The sequence below is a fragment of the Elephantulus edwardii genome, unplaced genomic scaffold, assembly GCF_000299155.1.
Source record: "Elephantulus edwardii isolate Elephantulus edwardi_28Jun2011 unplaced genomic scaffold, EleEdw1.0 scaffold00072, whole genome shotgun sequence".
Lineage (NCBI taxonomy): Eukaryota > Metazoa > Chordata > Mammalia > Macroscelidea > Macroscelididae > Elephantulus > Elephantulus edwardii.
In genome coordinates this window covers 675237-693264 of record NW_006399822.1, presented here as the reverse complement: position 1 = coordinate 693264, position 18028 = coordinate 675237, and the positions used below count along the sequence as shown (strand labels likewise).

At 57.4% G+C, this 18028-nt stretch overlaps 1 protein-coding gene across 4 annotated transcripts in view; it reads left to right on the top strand.

Moving 5' to 3' along the window:
* The window catches only part of BANP (BTG3 associated nuclear protein), a 44368-nt gene that overhangs the window by 24682 nt on the left and 1658 nt on the right, over positions 1-18028 (top strand). For 2 of the 4 annotated variants that reach the window (XM_006888779.1, XM_006888777.1), the window contains 3 exons: positions 7313-7443; positions 8486-8548; positions 10101-10139. In XM_006888779.1, coding sequence (XP_006888841.1) covers positions 7313-7443; positions 8486-8548; positions 10101-10139 — 233 coding nt within the window. Of the gene's footprint in view, positions 1-7312; positions 7453-8485; positions 8549-10100; positions 10140-18028 lie in introns of all 4 variants that reach the window. The other 2 variants (XM_006888778.1, XM_006888776.1) reach the window with 1 other exon arrangement.

The following is an 18028-nucleotide window of genomic DNA, read 5'->3' as shown; positions in this document are numbered from 1 at the left end:
CTCCTGCACTAGACCACGTGTGCTGGTCTGGTCACTGAAGAGATGCACTCACTCCCTTTGATGAAATCTGGCCTTTCTCTTACTGATAGATCCCATTCGGCAACTCGGGTGATTTGGCGTCGGCTAGACTGTGAATAGATTGGAAAGTCTTAGTGGAGGGGTATTCCTGCTGGCCAGGTAGGCCTCCAGGGCTGGCTCTCATGAATAAATAGTATTTATTCATTATTTTAGTAAAAGTATTTTAAGCATCATCCCCCAAAAAGAAAAAAATGAATTGTTACTCGTTCTCGTTGTTATCCTGCTTGTTAAAATAAGCTGTCTCTTTGTTGGCAAAAATATTCTTCTACGTAGGGAAAATATATAAATTCTAAGCAGGAGTGGCATCCACTTCCTAAACAATTGGAAACTCTATGAACTTTGACAAATGTTAATAGTTATAGAAAGGCTTCAGGCCTTTTGTTTATAGGGTCACTATGACTCATGCTTAACAGCAATCAACAACATCAACATATAGGGAAAAGATCATTCAGGAGGCTGGGATGTATGAGGAGGAATGTGGTATCAGGATTGGAGAAAGACTCATCAACAACCTACATTATGCAGATGACACAACCTTTGTTACTGAAACTGAGGAGGACCTGAAGCACTTGCTGCAGAAGTCAAGGACTATAGTCTTCAATATGGATTGAAGCTCAACATCAAGAAAACAACAATTCTCACCACTGGGCCAATTGACAGGACCATGATGACGGAGAAGAGATTGAAGTTATTAACAATTACAGCTTCCTTGGCTCCGCAGTCAATAATCTTGTCACCAGCAGTCAAGAAATCAAAAGACAAATTGCTCTGGGAAAAATCTGCTGTCAAGGATATCTCCAGAGTACTGAGAAGCAACGATGTCAGTCTAGAGACTAAGGTGTGCCTGATCCAGGCCATGATCTTTGTAATTACTTGCTGTGCATCAGAGAGCTGGATAATGACTAAGGCTGACAGAAGAAGAATTGATGTCTTTGAGTTGTGGTGCTGGAGAAGAGTCTTGGACATAGACCACCAAGGAAACAAATAAGTCTGTCTTGAAGAGTGTGCAACCAAGTTTCTCGTTGGAGTCTAGGATTTTGAAGTTCCATATATTTTGGGCACATGGCCAGGAGAGACTGGTCCTTGGAGAAGGACATCGTGATTGGAAGGTTGGAGGGACAGTGCAGGAGGGGAAGACCCCAGATGAGATGAATTGATACAGTAACCGGGGCAGTGGGGATGGGTGTGTCAGAGTCAGAGAGACAGGCTCAGGACAGGGCAGGCTTCAGAGCTGTTGTACAGAGGGTCACTGTGAGTCGCAGGTGACTCAATGGCACATAACAACAACAACAATGGGAAAATATTTAAAACCTTCAGTAAAACTTCATTGCATATTATTAAAAAATACTGGAACAATACATTTACAGGGAATGGCCAGAAATTCAAGCTGGATTCAGAAGAGGCTGTGGCACAAGATGTGAAATCATTGCTGGTATCAGCTGGATCTTGGCTGAAAGCAGAGAGTATCAGAAAGATATTTACTTGTGTTTTATTGATTATGCAAAGGTATTTGACAGTAGATCATAATGAATTATGGATAATACTGAGAAGAAAGAGAGTCCCAAAACACTTGATTTTGGGAAACCTAGACATAGACTGAGACGCAGTTGTGTGAACAGAGCAAGGGAACAATGCATGGTTTACAATCAAGTGTGCGTCACAGCTGTGACCACTCTCCGTACCTGTTTAATCGGTAAACTGGGCAAATCACTCAAGAAGCTGGACTGTATGAAGAGGAATGTGGCATCAGGATTGGAGGAAGACTCACGAACAACATGCATTATGCAGACGACACCACTTAGAGAAAATGAAGAAGACTTGGAGTAGTTGCTGCAGAAGATCAAAGACTGTATCGTCTTCAATATGGATTACTTCTCAACATCCAAATGAAATTCCCTACCACTGGACCAACAGGCAACATTATGCCAAAGAGCTGGTGGTTCAGATCCACTGGGTGTCTGTGGAGGGAAGCGAGGCCGTCTCGTCCTGCCGTTTCTGGCCTCTGGAGCCCAGAGATGCTCGCTGTGAGTTAGGGATCACTTGGTGCCATTGTGTTCTTTTCAATTATGGAATTAGATTAAGACAGTTTAAAATCTCTGCTAATCTGCCCCCCCCCCAACTTACATTAGAACCTTTGCATTTATTCTCAACACAGACCAGCTGAGCAGGAACTGTGGGAAGGTCTGGGGCAGGTCAGAGGAAGGCATTGGGCTTCGTGCCGTCCGTCTCTGGTCTCTGCCCACTCCTAGGCCTGCTTCTCCTCAGGGGCTGGGGGCTGTGGGCTGTGGCTGTGTCCACCACTTGTGGCCTGCTTTCCTTCTCAAAAAGCTCTCGCCTACAGGATTCTGGGGGTTGTCTTATCCCCTCAGAAGCTCCCTTGGCAGGAGCGTGTGAAGCGTGGGCCGGCTGAGGGAGGCTGGGCACAGGGTCGGGCAGTGTGAGCCATGTCCAGTCTGTTGTGAGCGTGGCCTTTGTCAGCTAGCTCGGCTTACCTGGCACTCTGAGTCGCTTCTTTGGGACTTGGACGTCAGCAAGTGCTTCTCTCCCAGGGCTGGTGGTTATCAGATCTTAGTCCTCAGTGCTGCCGACTGTAAAGATGAGAGGTGGCCAGCTCTGTGGACCACACGCATTGGGACTTTTTTGGGGTGACACGTATTGAAGAATCTCTTCATGTGAAACCAGAGCCTTTCTAATACAATCAGGCGCTGTCTGAGGAATTAAAACGAGAGTTGGTGCTCAGAGTTGGGGTCACAGGATATTGGTGCAGTACCAATGTCACACAAGTGTGGTATGTGAGCTGGGCCATGTTCTGGGGTGTTAGGAGCTGAGGAGTGGCAGGCAGGAGCGCCCCACTTTCCTTACAGGTGCGTAGTGGCGTGGAGAGGGGACCGAAAAGAGATGTCATCATTTTGACACAGTTCTCTTTAGGTGGAGTGTAATTTTAGTTTTTCTTTGTGTTTCCTCCAGTTTCCAAACGACTAGCAGGGCACTGTAAGTGTCATCGTTTAAGGAAACGCTGTTTCAGATGACGGGCAGGAGAGCTCTGCTTTCCCCACGGTGCGGTGGCACGCGGCAGGTTTCACTCTTGCCATAGCAGCCGGGACTTGTGGGCAGAGACGACTGTGCTCAGACTCGGGACTGCTCGGGCCAGGGATCCCCGAGAGAGGACCCTTGAGCCGTTCCCTGCCGTCCCGCTGGGCCGAGCATGCTGTCTCCCCGGGTCGGGACAGGTGGGGCAGCTGAGAGTCACAGGATACAGTGCTGGAGGGCACCCACATGGGAGGTCTGACTCATGCAGGAAAAACCCAGCGGCTGGACAGGAAGTGCCCAGATGCCGGTGCCCGTGGACAGGAGCCGGGCAGGTTCCCACCTGCCCGTGCGGAGCGTCCCCGGCTAGTGCTTCTGGGAGGCACAGAGGCCACGTCCTGTGGTCATCAGGTGCCGGTCTCTGGCACGCTCGCGCCCGACGTGACAGTCACTGTCAGGCCATCCCCTCACTGACCTTTCCCAGCAGGAGGCCTTTTTCCAAGGACTGGCATTTCCTCGTGGGGCTGGAGTCCCAGGGAGTAAAGGAGAGCCTGGGAGATGCGAGAGGCCACTGTTGGGAGCGCCACAGGTTGTACCAAGGTCACGCCAGCTTATGACTGTTGTGTGCCATCGTGTGGAAACCGCCTCCTAGCTGACCCTCCAGGGGGATTTCACAGACTGCCCGTCTGTCCCCCAGAGCAGCCGGTGGGTCTAAGCAGGGTGAGCTCCTTACGGTCCACGGCCCACACCAGCAGAGCTTATAGCCGGGCCTTGGAAGGATGGGAGAGAACGGCGGGTGCGTTGTTCAACACGCCGGTCCGTGGGGCCCAGCAGCCGTTCTGAGGGAGAAAGATGGCGGCGTTCTTCTGTGCCCTTGATAATTCCTGAAAGCCTCCCAGAAGGTTAGCTGTGACTTGGTCCTGACATGGCAGTGAGCTTTGTATTTTAAAGGAAACAAGGAAACCTAAACACCCAACAAGAAAATCTCACCATGTCGTTACGAGATGTGGTAAACAGGAGTTTTGACCCTCAGGAGAAGGGCGAGTAATCAGCAGACGAAGACTAGGGCACTAGCAAGACGGCCTGAAAACACGCGGTGCCACCCTCGGGTCGTCCACACACCCGCAGTGTTTGCCAAAAGAAAGGGTGCCCCAGCGGCGGGTTTCACACCGCGAGACGGCGAGCCCGCCCTGAGGTGCAGTGCAGTTTAGTCAGCCGAAAATCGACCTGCTTGGCCTGAGTCGGCGGAGTAGTTGCCATGAGTTTATGTTCTAATTTCAAGTTACAATGAGAGGAAACACGTATCTGTAACGGCGGAGAAAGACCATCCTCGCGGATCCTGAGAGGAAAAGCCAGGCCCCGAGGAAGAGGCGGCCGGGGCACTGGGGGCGCTGAGGGCGAGGGAGGCGGCGTCCTCGCGGCTGGACGCCCCGGCTCCTCTCCTTCAGTCGGTGAGCGGCTTATTTATCACAAGGAAAAAGAGCGACACGGTGAGCAGGCGACTCCTGCGACGAGGTGACCGGTGGGAACACTGGGCTGCGGAGTCAGCGTTCTGAAAGACAATCGGGAGACCAGCCTCATCGATGGCCAGCACCGAGGGGACACCCGCGGACGGGGCCTCCAGAGCAGCTGCCACTCGGCGGCCATCCCCGGACCCGACACCGGGTCCACCCAGCTGGCCCGACCCTGTGAAGTGTGGGCTGCCCCACAGCCCTCACCACCCTGGGCCCAGTGGCAGGAGTCCGCCTCCTCTGTCCAGCCAGCTGGCCCGGCTCTGTGAGGCATGATTTGGGGCTGGAGGAAACTTTCACTGCCCGGGACAGACATGCCCAGCTCAGGGACAGTGTGGAGGCCAAGGGGTTGCCGTGTGAACTGTGAGAGGGGTCACCAGGGCCATGAGCCTTGGGGTGTTTATGAGTCAGGAGTGCGCTTCAGTGCTGTGACCTCGTGTTCCTGTGACTCCGGGCCGGAGCCCTTGTGGACTGGGGAGAAGCCAGAGCCTCCCACGGGGCCTCCTTGTCCCGGGTGCCAGGAGGGCCGGGGTCTCAGTCCGCTCTTCACAGCTTGAGCCCATTTTGTGTTCCTGGTTTTAACTTACTCGAGCTGGCTAAAGCCAGGTGAAGTGCAGTGTGTAGTTCGTGGAGGGGCCTTCCGGGAATTCTGCCCTGTTCGTTTGCCCCCGTCTTTGCCTAAAAAAGCAAATCTGATACTTGAGGCTATTTTGGTGAAGGAAGTAGTCCAGCGATGCATAATTAAGCCGGGCTTTGTTAATTTGGCGTGGGCAGTAATCCCAGCTGGGCTATCGCCTTTACTTTTGAATTGTCAGTGGATAGGAAAAGGATTTTTCAAATACTCTAAACAGGATTTTGAGCCAAGGCTAGCCTCTTCAGAGCTGCACTGACACCGCCGATTTGAATATAAACCACAGAGCCACTAGCTCCACAAGATTAAGAAAGTCCATTTATTCTGGTGTCTGCATCGTCCTCTCGGGTAACGCTGCGTCCACCTTTGTGGCTGCCGGCGGTTCAGGTGGCTGGGCCTGCTCTCTCTGTGTGTACACATTCTCTCCCGCCAGGCTTGCTGGTGGGTGCAAAGCCCTAGACGGGGCCACGTGTCATGCCCTCACAGTGATTCCAGCTCACACCAACTCAAGGACAGCAGAACTGCCACAGGGCCCAAATCTAAAAGACAAGTTTGTGGGTCTGTCCCCTGTGGAGGCCTTGGTGGCCTTAAACCTCTGACCTGTCAGTTAACAGGCAAGTGCCATTTTGGTTTGCACCCCAGGCCCTGTGGATGCCTGTGCGGTGTCCGGAGTTTCAGCTGCTGAGTCAGGGGCCTGCTCCCGTGTTGCCTGTGGATGTGTTTGTGAGGCCTCTGGGCGCCGGATGGGGGTGTACGTGGGGGACATGACTCTGCTTCATTTCCTCCTGCGGTGGGTGGTAATGCCCCAGCCACCTGGAACTTCCTCAGGGCTCCCCCCACCCAGCAGCAGGGGAGCCCGCAGCTCTGGGCCGTGGTGTGACTGGGAGACGATTGTTGGTCAGTACAGGGACCGGCGCAGCTGTTCCCACTGCACCCTCCTCTGTAGCATTTACCGCCGGGGCTGAACTGGGCTTCACGTGGTGGGTGGCGGGGCTGGGGGCCAGCCCTGCTTTCAATTTTTGGGAGCACACAGGCCGTTGATTCTTGCTAACGTGGGAGGTAGATGGCCCGGTTGGTCTAGCTGACCAGTGGAGCAGAGCGAGATGCTCTGTTCACGGCTCTGAAGGGATCTGGAAAAGGTATGCTCTTCACAGCTTTTTGAATTCACAGTTTGGAGAGTAGGGACGTTCATTTGACACTCTGATTTGGAGGCATCCAGCAGGACGTATTTCAGGAGCGTGAGTGAAGCGTGCGTGCCTCGCTGCACTCCTCTAAGACACCTGTGGTGTGGCCTGGGCGCTGGGACCCTGGGGCGCACAGCCTGCTGGCTCCGGAGGACTCCGGACACATAGCTTTCCTTTGTCTTTTGAATCTTGCTAACGTACTTCTCCCGTAGAATTTCATCCTAATATAATCAACTGTTCGTTTGAGACATCTTTCTTGATAAGCCATTGCATTTCTCTGCACTGGTTGGTTAATGCTGGCATCCCCAGGCAGGTGGCTCAGCTCTAGCAGCTGCTCGGTGGGAGAAGGACGGGCCACCCCATGGCAGGTTACAGCCCCTGAAAACCACTGCCTGCATATCCCCTGTACATGCCAAAGGTGCCTGGGCAGCTGCAGCGGTGGCCAGGACAAAGTGGCCAGGTTGCCTGTGGACAGTTAGTTCTGCTTGGGAGACAATGGCTCCTTCCTGCCGGCCTGGCGGTGGGCACGTCCAGCTCACTGCCGGTCTGAGACTGAGATGGATGCCCACATCAGTCCTGGTTTTCATGCGTGAGCCATGTCTCGGGGGCACGTTTTCAAATCCACAGCTGGAGGGGACTGTGCTGTCACTGTCGCCCACCTCCCAGCCTCCTTGCCCAAGGCCTACACCCCTGAAGTTCTTGTTACCCACCGTGAGCAGCTGGGCCTCCTCCCAGCGTCCATGTGGACCTCGGCCAAGACGGCTGTCGCCTCGAGATGGCCCCCTCCTCACCGGGCACGAGGGGACGGGGAGGCTGGAGGTGGATGGGGCGTCTGTCTGCGGGGGGTCTTTTGACACCAGCCCTCCCCTGTGTCCCCACAGAGACGATTCTGAGCACTCCCCCGCCCACCAGTGAGATCGCGCAGCCCCAGCCACAGGCACTTCACTACACGCTGGCCAACGCCCAGCAGGTCCAGATCCACCAGATTGGAGAAGATGGACAAGTCCAAGTAGTATGTACTGTCCCGCACTGCACTTGGTGACCGGGGGGGGGGGCGGGGGGGTACCCCAGGAAGGAGCACGTGGACAGTGGTGCTGAGGGCGGGCGCTCGAGGGGCCTTGGGATGGCTTATTGACATGCAAGGGACCCGTTTCCAGGACAAGGCCCTGGCATAGAGGGTCCGATGGTGGCACCAGCTTAGCTTCCCCCTGCCACAGATGGGCACTGGGTGCCACGTGGGCCTTCTGAGTCAGGCAGTGTCTCCCTCCAGAGGAGGCTCCTCACCTGATCGGCTCTCCCTGGGGGGCAAGGTGGCACACACGGGGCTCACACCAATGCAGTGAACGGACGGCTGTGGGCAGCCTCCGGCAGCTTTTCTTAAGGTCCATTTTGACCGTGATGGGATTGTGACTAGGGTGGTGGACATGCATTTCTCACCTCCGAGTGTAGAGTTTGCTTTTCTGTCCCTGGCTGGGAGCGTGAGTGCCCTTCAGCTGGGCTCCGAGCTCAGGAAGCACGTTTGCTGGTTTTCCTGCTTTGTCTGCATAGTGCTGCGATGTCTGATCTGAAGATCCGTGTCCTGCTTCCCAGTGGATGCAGGCGTAGTGGATCCGGCCCCTCTGCTTACACACAGTCCATGTGGCTTCCAGGGGCCCAGGATGGCCAGCTCTCCTTGAGGGCACAGCCTGACTTCTGGTCCCTCCAGGTGGACAGTGATTTTAAAAGGGCCTCAGTGTCATTTGCTGGGGAATTCCTGGCCCCTCCCTGCTTTCCTGGTCACCTTCCTAGGCTGACCTGCTGAGTTCTGAGCGGGAGCGCATTTTCATGGGCCCAGGGTTAGTGTAAGACTGTAAACGATCCTGTATGCATGTCCCGTGCTAACCTCTCACCGCCTGAGCGTCCCCGCCACGTGACAGCGCACAGCTAAGGATAGGGTTGTGTCCTTTGAGCAGGGACCTGGGGCCCAAGCGGGATGTCCAGAAGTGTCTGATGTGTCCTTAGGCTTCAATTTCTTCTGATGCTTCTTGGTGTTTTTGTTTGTGTGGATCCCACAGGGCCACCTCCACATTGCCCAGGTGCCACAAGGGGAGCAGGTCCAGATCACGCAGGACAGCGAGGTGAGTGCTGTGGGCCCTGTCCAAGTGCCACTGGCGGTGGCTCTGCCGACGTGGTAATGCCCCCACGTGACACTGATCAGCTGTCTCCAGGGCACCACCCCAGGTGCAGCCACCACCTGGCTTGCCTGTTAGGAGTACTTGCTAGCCGTCAGCGAGCCCACGGAGGCCATGGGCTCTGGCTCCAGGGGGCAGCCATCCCAGCGTGGCTCTGTCCCTTTGTCCATCCAGGGGCAGCTGTCCCAGCGCGGCTCTGTCTCCTTGTCCTGGGGGCCACCTCTGCTGCTGGCATGGTGTCTCTGGCCCCAGTGGCATGCTGCACGCTGTTCCTCTTCCTCTTGGGGAGTGAGATTCCTCTCTTCTGCCCTCAGCCTGCTTGCTGTAAGCCTGGTGGGTGGTCAGACCATTGATCCCAGCCTTTGAGCACTCCCCTTGTCTGTTCCCACCCCAGAGAGGCCCTTTACCTCATCAGTTCATCAGCACAGCCCTTCCCAGCCCGGGGGCAGCCGGCAGAGCCAGTGACTAGGAGGCCAGCAGAAAGAGCCATCGGCAAGGCCCCTCTCATCCTGCCTTCCACTCTACACTGCGATGCTCACAGAGCAACTTGACCTTTCAGCCCTTCTGACACATTGTTTCCTGACGTTGCAACAGCACTTTTGCCACACCCTCCCTGTATTTCTGGTTTCCATTCCTCCTTGTCTTACTTCTCTGTCTTCTCAGAACTTTGTGTGAGAAGTGACGCGTAGGGTGTTGGAGACCAGAGGCGCTCCAGGAGTCCAGCAGCGTCTCCTGTCGCTTTCCAGCCTCACAGCTCAAGCGCTCCCCCGGCCTCCTCCACAGCCTTTTGCCAGAGGGGGGTCAGAGGGGGAGGCGAGGGGATTCCTGGAGTTCCCTTGGTTTCCGTGGTGACGCTGCAGCGTGCAGTCATTTCCCATCACAGCCTCACCTCCCGCATCTAATACGAGGAAAAGGGGGCGCCTTGTCCGAGAGCAGGCAGGGTCTGTGGTCCGCTTGTTCTCAGCTGCATGGGCTGGGGACGGAGACCCCACAGCACTCGCCTACCCCTGCTGGGAGCCTGCCAGTGTCTCTAAGGGAAGCTGGAAAGGATGACATTTTCATTCTGGAGGAAATGGATACAAGGGATTTTTTTGAACGTTCCCTTCTGTTTTATTTTTGCATATACACAAATGGTGCGATCATCCCTCGGGACCTGAGAGGAATTGGCTCCAGGACCCCATGGACATGTGTGTGCATGGAGCCCTCGCACGGCCTGTTTGTACTGGGCACCTCTGGTCACACCTGACCTCGGCTCACTGACAGCACTTCAGACAGAGTGACTGCCGTGGGAAGCACATGTCTGATGCCTCAGCCTCTGAGGGGTGGGCTTTTTTAGCCTGGAGGCTCTGAAATGCTGACATGGAGGGCTGATCATAGAGTCTGGCTGCTGTGAGGTTCCTGTTCCTCAATCTCCATGTCCAGGTTCCTCCTGGAGGTGCCATGTGTCCCCACAGACAGGACGCTGTCTCATCTTCTCCTTCTTGTGTTTTATTCACAGGGCAACCTGCAGATCCACCACGTGGGACAGGACGGCCAGGTGAGTGTGCACCTGTCTTTGCTGCCCACACCCTGTGGCCTCCCTCAGGCTGGGCATGGCGGGGCAGTGAGGCTCCTGGCCAGGGACCCTGACACCAGGCAGCAGGGCCCACGCTGTGCTGCGGGGCTGCGGCCCTCTCCTGGGGCCCTCTGCCGCATTGTGCCTTCGGGTCAGCTCTGCCGCGTGTCTGCTCTGTGCTTTCCAAGTTGGCGCGAACGTTGTGAATTCTCATGTTTGTATGTTTGCTGCTGTTAAAAGAGGGTAGTGTTGGCCGTGTCTGTCACTGGACGCCAGGCCACCTGGCCGTGTGGTGGTGACAAGAGGCTGATCCTCGTCTGAGCACTTCCAGGGGGATGCTTATGAAGTGGGACCTGGTGCTGGCTGCCTAGGGTCCGGGGAGGTCATGGTGTGATTCAGGGTCCCCATGTCCCCAGTCACAGCCTCTTGAATAGAGACTGTTTGGGAAACTATAACCCCCTCTGAAGAGCTAGATGATGCCAGGGGCTTTTTTTTTTTGAGATGGTACGTTGGCTGTAAGACCCTGGGGTGTAGATCTTCTGTGTTTCTGGGGCGCTGATATTTGCATAGAACTGACCCGGGCACTAGTTCTTGGATGCCTGTGGCCTGCTCATCATAAATGGTCACTGTCATAGGTGGACACTGTCGCAGACAGCTGTCCCCACAGACGGGTGTCCTCAAAGACAGACACCATCACAGATAGAGGTCCTTCCAGAAGGACATCCTCCCAGCTGGCATCACATGATGGGCACCAACACAGACAGACGTCCCTACAAGTGGGCATCACAGGTGGGCATCCCCACAGACAAGCATCTCATAGATAGCATCAAGGTAGATGTCCTCACAGGTGGACATCCTCACAGGTGGCGTCGCAGATGGGCACTGTCACAGGTGGGCGTCCCCACAAGTGGGCAGGCATCCTCACCGGTGGGTATCCTCACAGCGCGCACCATCTCACATGGGCAGTGCCGTATCCGATGCAGGGCCTGGTTGTCCATCCCCAGTGGAGGGCGTGTGCAGAGCACTTCCCCTCCAGTGACCTTTCCAGAAACTCTGAGTGTGGCCTGGCAGAGACGCTAGAAAACATAAACGTGGAGTCTGGGTTGGAATTCAGACTGGCGTTTCTTGGTTTACAAGAGTCCCTTCAGAGCCCACGTGAGGTTTCCGTTAGACAGCTGTGACACGGCAATGGCTTAGGAATAGTGGGCTCACTGCTCGCCTTGGGGAGGTACCAGAAGCCAGCAGTGCAACGTGTCCGCAAGGCCAGTCCAGAGACACCTTTCTGGCTGTGGGTGATACATGGGCAAGCTGATGGTCACCCAGTGTTCCCTTGTGGGCGTGTGTGGGTCCGCCGAGGACAAGCTTCACGGTCAGCAGGATGTGTCTGTCATGCCAGCATCTTAGCTGGTGGCGAGGCTGTGTTAGGACCCGTGTGTTCGGCTTTCTTTCCGTCAAGTGGGAGTGTGGCCCTGACCCCCAGTGTTTGTCCTGTGGCCACATTGCACTTGCGCTTCTGGTGAAGACCAGACGTGGTATGGTCTGGGGCGGCATGGTGGGCTGGTGTTAGAGAGCTCTGCTTGCCAGGCGCGGTAACAGCGCGGCAGGACAGGTACGTGCTCGGTTGTTAACAGGAGGGTGGGCAGTCGGACCGCTCTGTGGGCTCCTCAGGACCAGAGACTGGCGTCGACCCAGCGTCAACTGCTGACCGTGCGCAGCTCTGCTCTGTCCCCCCGTTGGGTCACTGTGGGTTCCCGTCATTCCCGACGACGCGCACACACATCAGCCGACGTCCCGGTGGGTGGCCAGCACTGTGGGAACCGGCCAGCTTTGGGTAAGAGGTGCTCACCCTAACCTCACAGGGGCCCTTTGGGGGTTTGCTGTGTGCACCGTGGAGTCAGAGCTGACTCACAGCTCACCCTCCAGCAGGTCTTCAAAGGCAGTGAATCACGTGGGAGGAGATTGCCCAACTTTCTCCCACCAAGCAGCTGCTGGATTTGAACTTCATGCCTTCGGGTTGGCACTAGGCTGCCGGGGCCACCCCACTTTGGGGTCTGTATTGGAAGCACAAAGGTCCTGGCAGTGTCATGTAACACATTGCATGTCAGGCTGACAGATAGGCCCAGAACCACATTGCTCTTCTGGCCGATGGGCAGCTCTTGTGACGTCGATGACCTCAGAGACCAGGTGGAGGGTGGCCGGAACCAGCTGGGCTTGGCATCAGTGGGGCTGGGGCTGGCGTTAAAAAATCCAGTCAGAGCACTGACGGATTAACCAGCAGACCTCCCCTGTAGAAGTGGGCACAGTTGAGTGTACCTCTTAAAGAGAGTGGGTGCACGCCTGGTTACCACAGAGTGGTGGGGAAGAGAAATTTATCTCTGTGAGGTGAACTTTGAAGGGATCCCAGAGTCACGGTGGGAACGTGCTTTCTCAGGCTGAGGCTGCCTGGCATTGGGACTGACGCTTGACGACGGGGAAGCTGCTGTTTTACTCCTCACCAAATGCTGGCTGGTCTCCCTGATGCCCCAGGAGGGGACAGGGTGCACCTGCTATGTGGTGACCAGACCACAAAGGAGGGAGGGGAGCTGGGTGCCCTGCAGCTGCTTCTCCTCTGAGCTGTGGGGACATAGCAGCTGTGACAAGACCAGTGTTCAAGGGAGCTTCCCGGTGAGTCGTGGAGGCCCAGGAGCCGGTCCCGCCTGTGTGTCAGGAGTGACACGGTGACGGTGGAGCTGCCTGGGTCCGGAGCTGCTGCTGTGTCCCCGTGATGCAGTGTCTGTCCTCATCCTCCTGGCCCAGCCAGGAATCCCTGCAGAGGTCACTGGGGAGCAGGGGCCCTGGTGACCGGAGCTCCTGGAAGTGAGTCCTGTGGTCCACATGAGCCCACGTGGACACTCCCTGGGATATGATTGGACTCAGAGGGGCTCTGTCCCCCTCAGCTGTCTTCCCCCAGGAGGGCCCCCATGGTGACATAGCGGGCAGTAGTGTTCTGGGACACAGGCTAGTGCTCCCTGCGAGGACTGTCCACATAGCTGGAGTCCACTCCTGATAGTGCAGGCAGGCCAGCGGGGCCAGCCTAGGGCAGTGCAGATGTGTGTGCCTTCAGCCTGAGGCCTCCCAACACAGCTGCCATCGTTCAGAGGCCCTGACCACGCAGTGCCTTATGTGTGGAGCTAACTGGAAGGTTGGACGTTCAAATCCACCACCAGGCGCTTCCTGGGAGAAAGACGGACAGTCTCCTGTGAAGATTTGCTGGCTCAGAAGCCCAGCGGAGGGTTGCTGTGAGTCAGGGCAGACAGCTCTTTGCCTCTTGTCAGGAGCTTGAAGGCTCCAGAGGCCACTCCACCAGGAGCCGAGTTCTGGACCTGCCTGTGCTGGGATTCAGCTGTGAGAGGGCGTGCCATCCACGTAGCCATCTGACAAGGCCAGGGCCAGGTGGGCAGGGAGGTACTGTCTGGTGACCCCCCCCCCCCCAGAAGCCCGCAGGAGACCAACTGACCGGCCAGCTGGCCCCTCCCCGGCCCTCCTCCGCCACCCTCTTCCCAGGTGACTGGTTTCCGGCAGGAGCAGAGAGGCCCCAGCCAGAGAAGCTGGGGTGCGGGCGGCTGCCATCACATGCACTGGTCTCCTGCCTCAGGCTGACCCAGGTCATCTGCTCCCGGCCGGCTCTCACCTCCCTCCCTGCCCCGTTCTTGGGCAGAACAGCTTCTGCCCGCTTCTGCCTCTGTCCCTTGTCCACGCCATCTTGTTCTGTGGTCTCTTTCTGTGCTTGGTCATGGCCTCTCCCACGACCCCAGGGTCAACCAGGAGTCAGCTGGCCTGTACTGCCTATCCTGTTGATGACCACTGCCATCTGTGTGCTGGCCTGCTGGGCACATTGGTGCTGAGATCATATGGACTTGTCACAGCTGTCTCTGGAGATTCCTTCATTCCAGTCTAACAGTGAACCCAGTGACACAGGGTTAAATTCACACATGAGCCCGCCCATTGCTCCACGGGCCAGAGAAGAGGTGGTCGGCTTCCCTGCAGGCTCACGGCTTCACCCCGCTGGCTGGTCTGTCCTCCACAGTCCCTGAGCCGGACTCCGCTGCACGGTGGAGGGCTCTGAGAGCCAGGCGTTTGGAAGTCTTGTGCATCTTCCGGGAAACCCGTCTAGAAGGGAGGCAGATGCAGATGCGGGAGTGTTGGCATTAGAGTGGTGGGGACGCGGACGGGGCCGGTCACACCGGCAGACAGCGTGGTGCTGAGTGCTCCGCCGGCTCCTTTCTGGACTTGGACTGGGGAGCTTCAGGAACTTTCCAAATCTTTGCACAGAGTGAGTGCTTCCAGCCCCGGCTGGGAAAGAGAAGAGCTGGGGGTGGGGGTAATTGCACGTGGTCGTGATGCGCGGGGCTCGAGGTGAGGACCGCCAGGGCAGTGTCTGTGTGTGCACCTGTCAGGGAGCAGAGGCCGTGCGGGAGCGGAGGCTGGAGGCCCAGGAGGAGCCCTGCTCTCTGAGAAGGTGTCTGAGTAGCGCCCTGGGGGGACTCTTGCTGTCACTGCTGAGGTCCCAGTGAATGCAGGACTGGGGACCACGGAGCTCTCTCAGGCTGAAGGCTCCTGTGGGAAGTCACACCTTTCACTCCTTCCTCAGCAGAAGTCTGAATGGAAATGCCCACAGGACCTCCAGTCCATTCTGAGCAGGACCCTGGGAGGCCTGGACGGCTCTGAGGACGCTGGTGGTCTCACTCCTGAGGGAAGTTGCTGTGCAGAAGGCCCGAGGGCTGTGCCACCAGGCTTCTGAGACCACCAGCCCAGGTCCTTGAGCGTCAGAGGACGTCATAGGCCGTGTGTCAGGCAGAGCGGCGCATGACATCACAGCAGGCAGGCAACAGAGCAGGTTGACGGCGCTGGGCTCTGCAGAGGACATAGGATGGCGCGGTGGACAGTACTGGGCTTTGTGATGCATGGCTTGGCCCCACAGTAGATAGAACAAGTGGACAGTGCTGGACAGAGCCTGAGTTCTGACTGTGTTGTCCAGCCTGTCAGAGACGGGTTTTGTGTCAGTGGAGAGGCCTGAGGAAAGTCCCATCACCCCCTTTACTTGACCATGGAGCCGTGGAAGGAGGAGGGTTTCATCTGTCTCACAGTCTGACCAGTGTGTGGCGGGCCGTGCGTCACGTCCTTCGTGTGTATCCCAGCCTCTGTGTGGATGCAGCTCCCAGCTGACCAGGCTGCCTGGCTTGAGTGGCCTGTCACTGGCCATCTGCCTGGACAACCACACTCCTGTCCAACCCACTCACGGGGTGTCGGGGACAGTGTCCACTGAGGGTGGCCCCTTGGGAGCCCATGCTGTGTGCATCAGTGTCTCTGTGCTCTGAGGGCAAGCCTGTGGCCCTGTCACGCGTGGTCAGCTTGCTGGCAGTGGACACAGGCCCTCCACTTGTGAGGGATGGTGGCCTGGGCCGGGGCCTGGGCATAGACATGCTAAGAAACGAGCTCCATCGTCTCCTGAGTTGTGTTAAAAAAATTCCCCCAATTGACCTCATATTCACTTTAAAATGTAAGATGATTATGCAAGTGTGATAGCACTGTAGTACTGAAGGTTTTAATTTAGCGTTTCGAAACGTTCCAGTGGAGAATGTGGCAGCCTGCCCAGGCCGGCCATGGGGTTCCGATTAGCACGTGATGGCTGCGTGGCTGTGTCCACAACAGGCGTGTCCACCGCCTTGGCCAGGATGCCTGGTGTGTGGTGGGCCTGTGGGCTGGGCGGGCCTGGGGCCGGCCTCGGGTGTGTTTCTGCTCACAAGATAGGTTTAAGGTGGGATGCACCACCCTCGGTCACAGCCCAGGTCCAGTGCCAGGGTGCTTCCCAAGGCGGTGGCTCTCGCTGTCTTCATCTTTGAAGAGGATAAAGGCGAGTGAGTGCAGAGGCTTCTCTCAGGAGCGAGGAGAAGGGAGGGGGTCATCCTGTGGACCCAGGGTCCCTGCGCTGAGAACTTCCTGAACCTGGACAAAGACTGAGTTCACGCGGAAACCCGAGGGACGTGGGCCTGGCCCAGAGCTGGTGCCCCAAGCCGCCCTGGATGTAGTCTGCCTCACGCGAGAGCAGGCGTCTGTGTGTCACAACCCTGCGGAGCTCTGTTACTGCGGCGCCGGAGAGCTGGGGTCCCCCCTCAGGAAGGCAGTGTGAGAGCAGCAGGAGAGCTGGGGGCTTAGGACGAAGCCGGCCAGCTCCCGTCCTTGCTGGCTGTGCGGAGGCCACGTCACGGCCGTCCACCCGACGGCCAGGCTCTTAGTGCTTGCTTGTGGACATGGGGACCCACTCGGTGGGCGTTCTGGTGGGTCACAGGGCCTTCCTGGCATGTGCTCTGCCGCATCCTGAGGCCCCACACGGGTTCAGCGTTGTCTACTGCAGAGTGGACAAGCATGTGAGGGGCCAGGCAGCCAGGGCAGAAGGTCCCCCTCCCCCGAGAGGGACACTGAGTCAGGCTTGAGAGGACGAGCCTGGGCTGGGGTGAGCACGTGACGGTGTGGGAGCACCGTGCAGCGACATGCTTGTGACACCAGGTGTGTGATGTGTGCACGTGCGGGCACTCCCGAGCCGCCTGTTCAGGTGTGTGTGGGGGGCCGCTGGGCAGAGCAGCAGTGTCGCGTGGTCAGAGGGTGGCAGCACAGCGTGGTCCCACGTGCTGCTGGTCAAGGCTCAGGGGTTCCTCGTGAGGAGGGTCGCCACCCCAGCTCTGACTCCGGCACCCTCTTCCCTGGCTCAGGGCTGGCAGTGGACGGGCTGCTCAGTGAGGGTGCAGGGGCCAGGGGCCGGGGCGGAGCTTAGTTTGTGGCACCAGCATCCAGCTGAAGGAACAGGTGGCAGTGTGGGGTGAGTGTGGGGGTGCTTCTGAGACCGCAGCAGGACTGGGGCGGGGCACACATCAGCACCCTGACCACCATGGTATGTCAGTCCCCGCAGCCATGGGAGTTGCAGGCATGATGGTTCAGCCTGACGTGGACTTGGGGCTGGGAGGTGAACGATTGGCGGGCTGCTTTAGAGAGATAACCTGGCAACTCAGAGACTTTGGGGTGACATGGGGTCCAGTAGTTAGAGTCCCTGCCTGCTTGTGGGATGGTGTGCTTTGGAGGGGGCTGTCTGCTGGGATAGGGGACAGCCCTGACTGCGTGAAGTGAGGTTCTCTGCCGAGATGGGGGGACAGCTCTGACACTACGTGAAATGAGGCCACCTGCTGAAGGCTCGGCTGGGCTCAGACGGCCAATTGTTGGCCTGGCCACTGTGTGGGCTTTGTCTTATCCTTGTCACAGACCATGTGGTCACTCTCAGTCCATGTCCCTGGAGGACTCTGTGCCCCCCACGCCCTATGTTGAGGAGAAGATAAAGCTCTCACAGTGGGTCCTGAGCCTGGCTCTCGACTCCCTGGCATCTGTCTGCCCGAGTGATGGTCCACACAGTCGGGGGTTCTTGAACAGCATGACCAGGTCAGGGACTCCAGGATAGGCCAGAGTCTGCCCTGGCCGAGGGCAGACCCTGCAGCCATGCCTGCCATGTTGTCCTGCTGTGTAACCCTGCTCATCTGCCGGCCACTGGTGCGTACCCAGCAGCACCCTGTCCCAGGGCAGCACTACCGGCTGGCCCAGCCTGGACGCTGGCCTCCTGGCTGACAGTTAGGTCGCACACTTCATGTGGGACCATCTACCAGCCGCTCCTGAAAGAGGCTCAAGACACAGAGCTATCTGGCCCCTGCCTCCAGTGGGGTGAGCGGGACTCCCGCCTCAGGACGGGAAGGTTGGAGGGTTTCTCTCTGACTCCTGAAGCACATATTGCCCTGGTCGTCTTCCCACACTGTCCTCCGCAGGCCCGCCTGTCCCCAAGCTGACCCCTG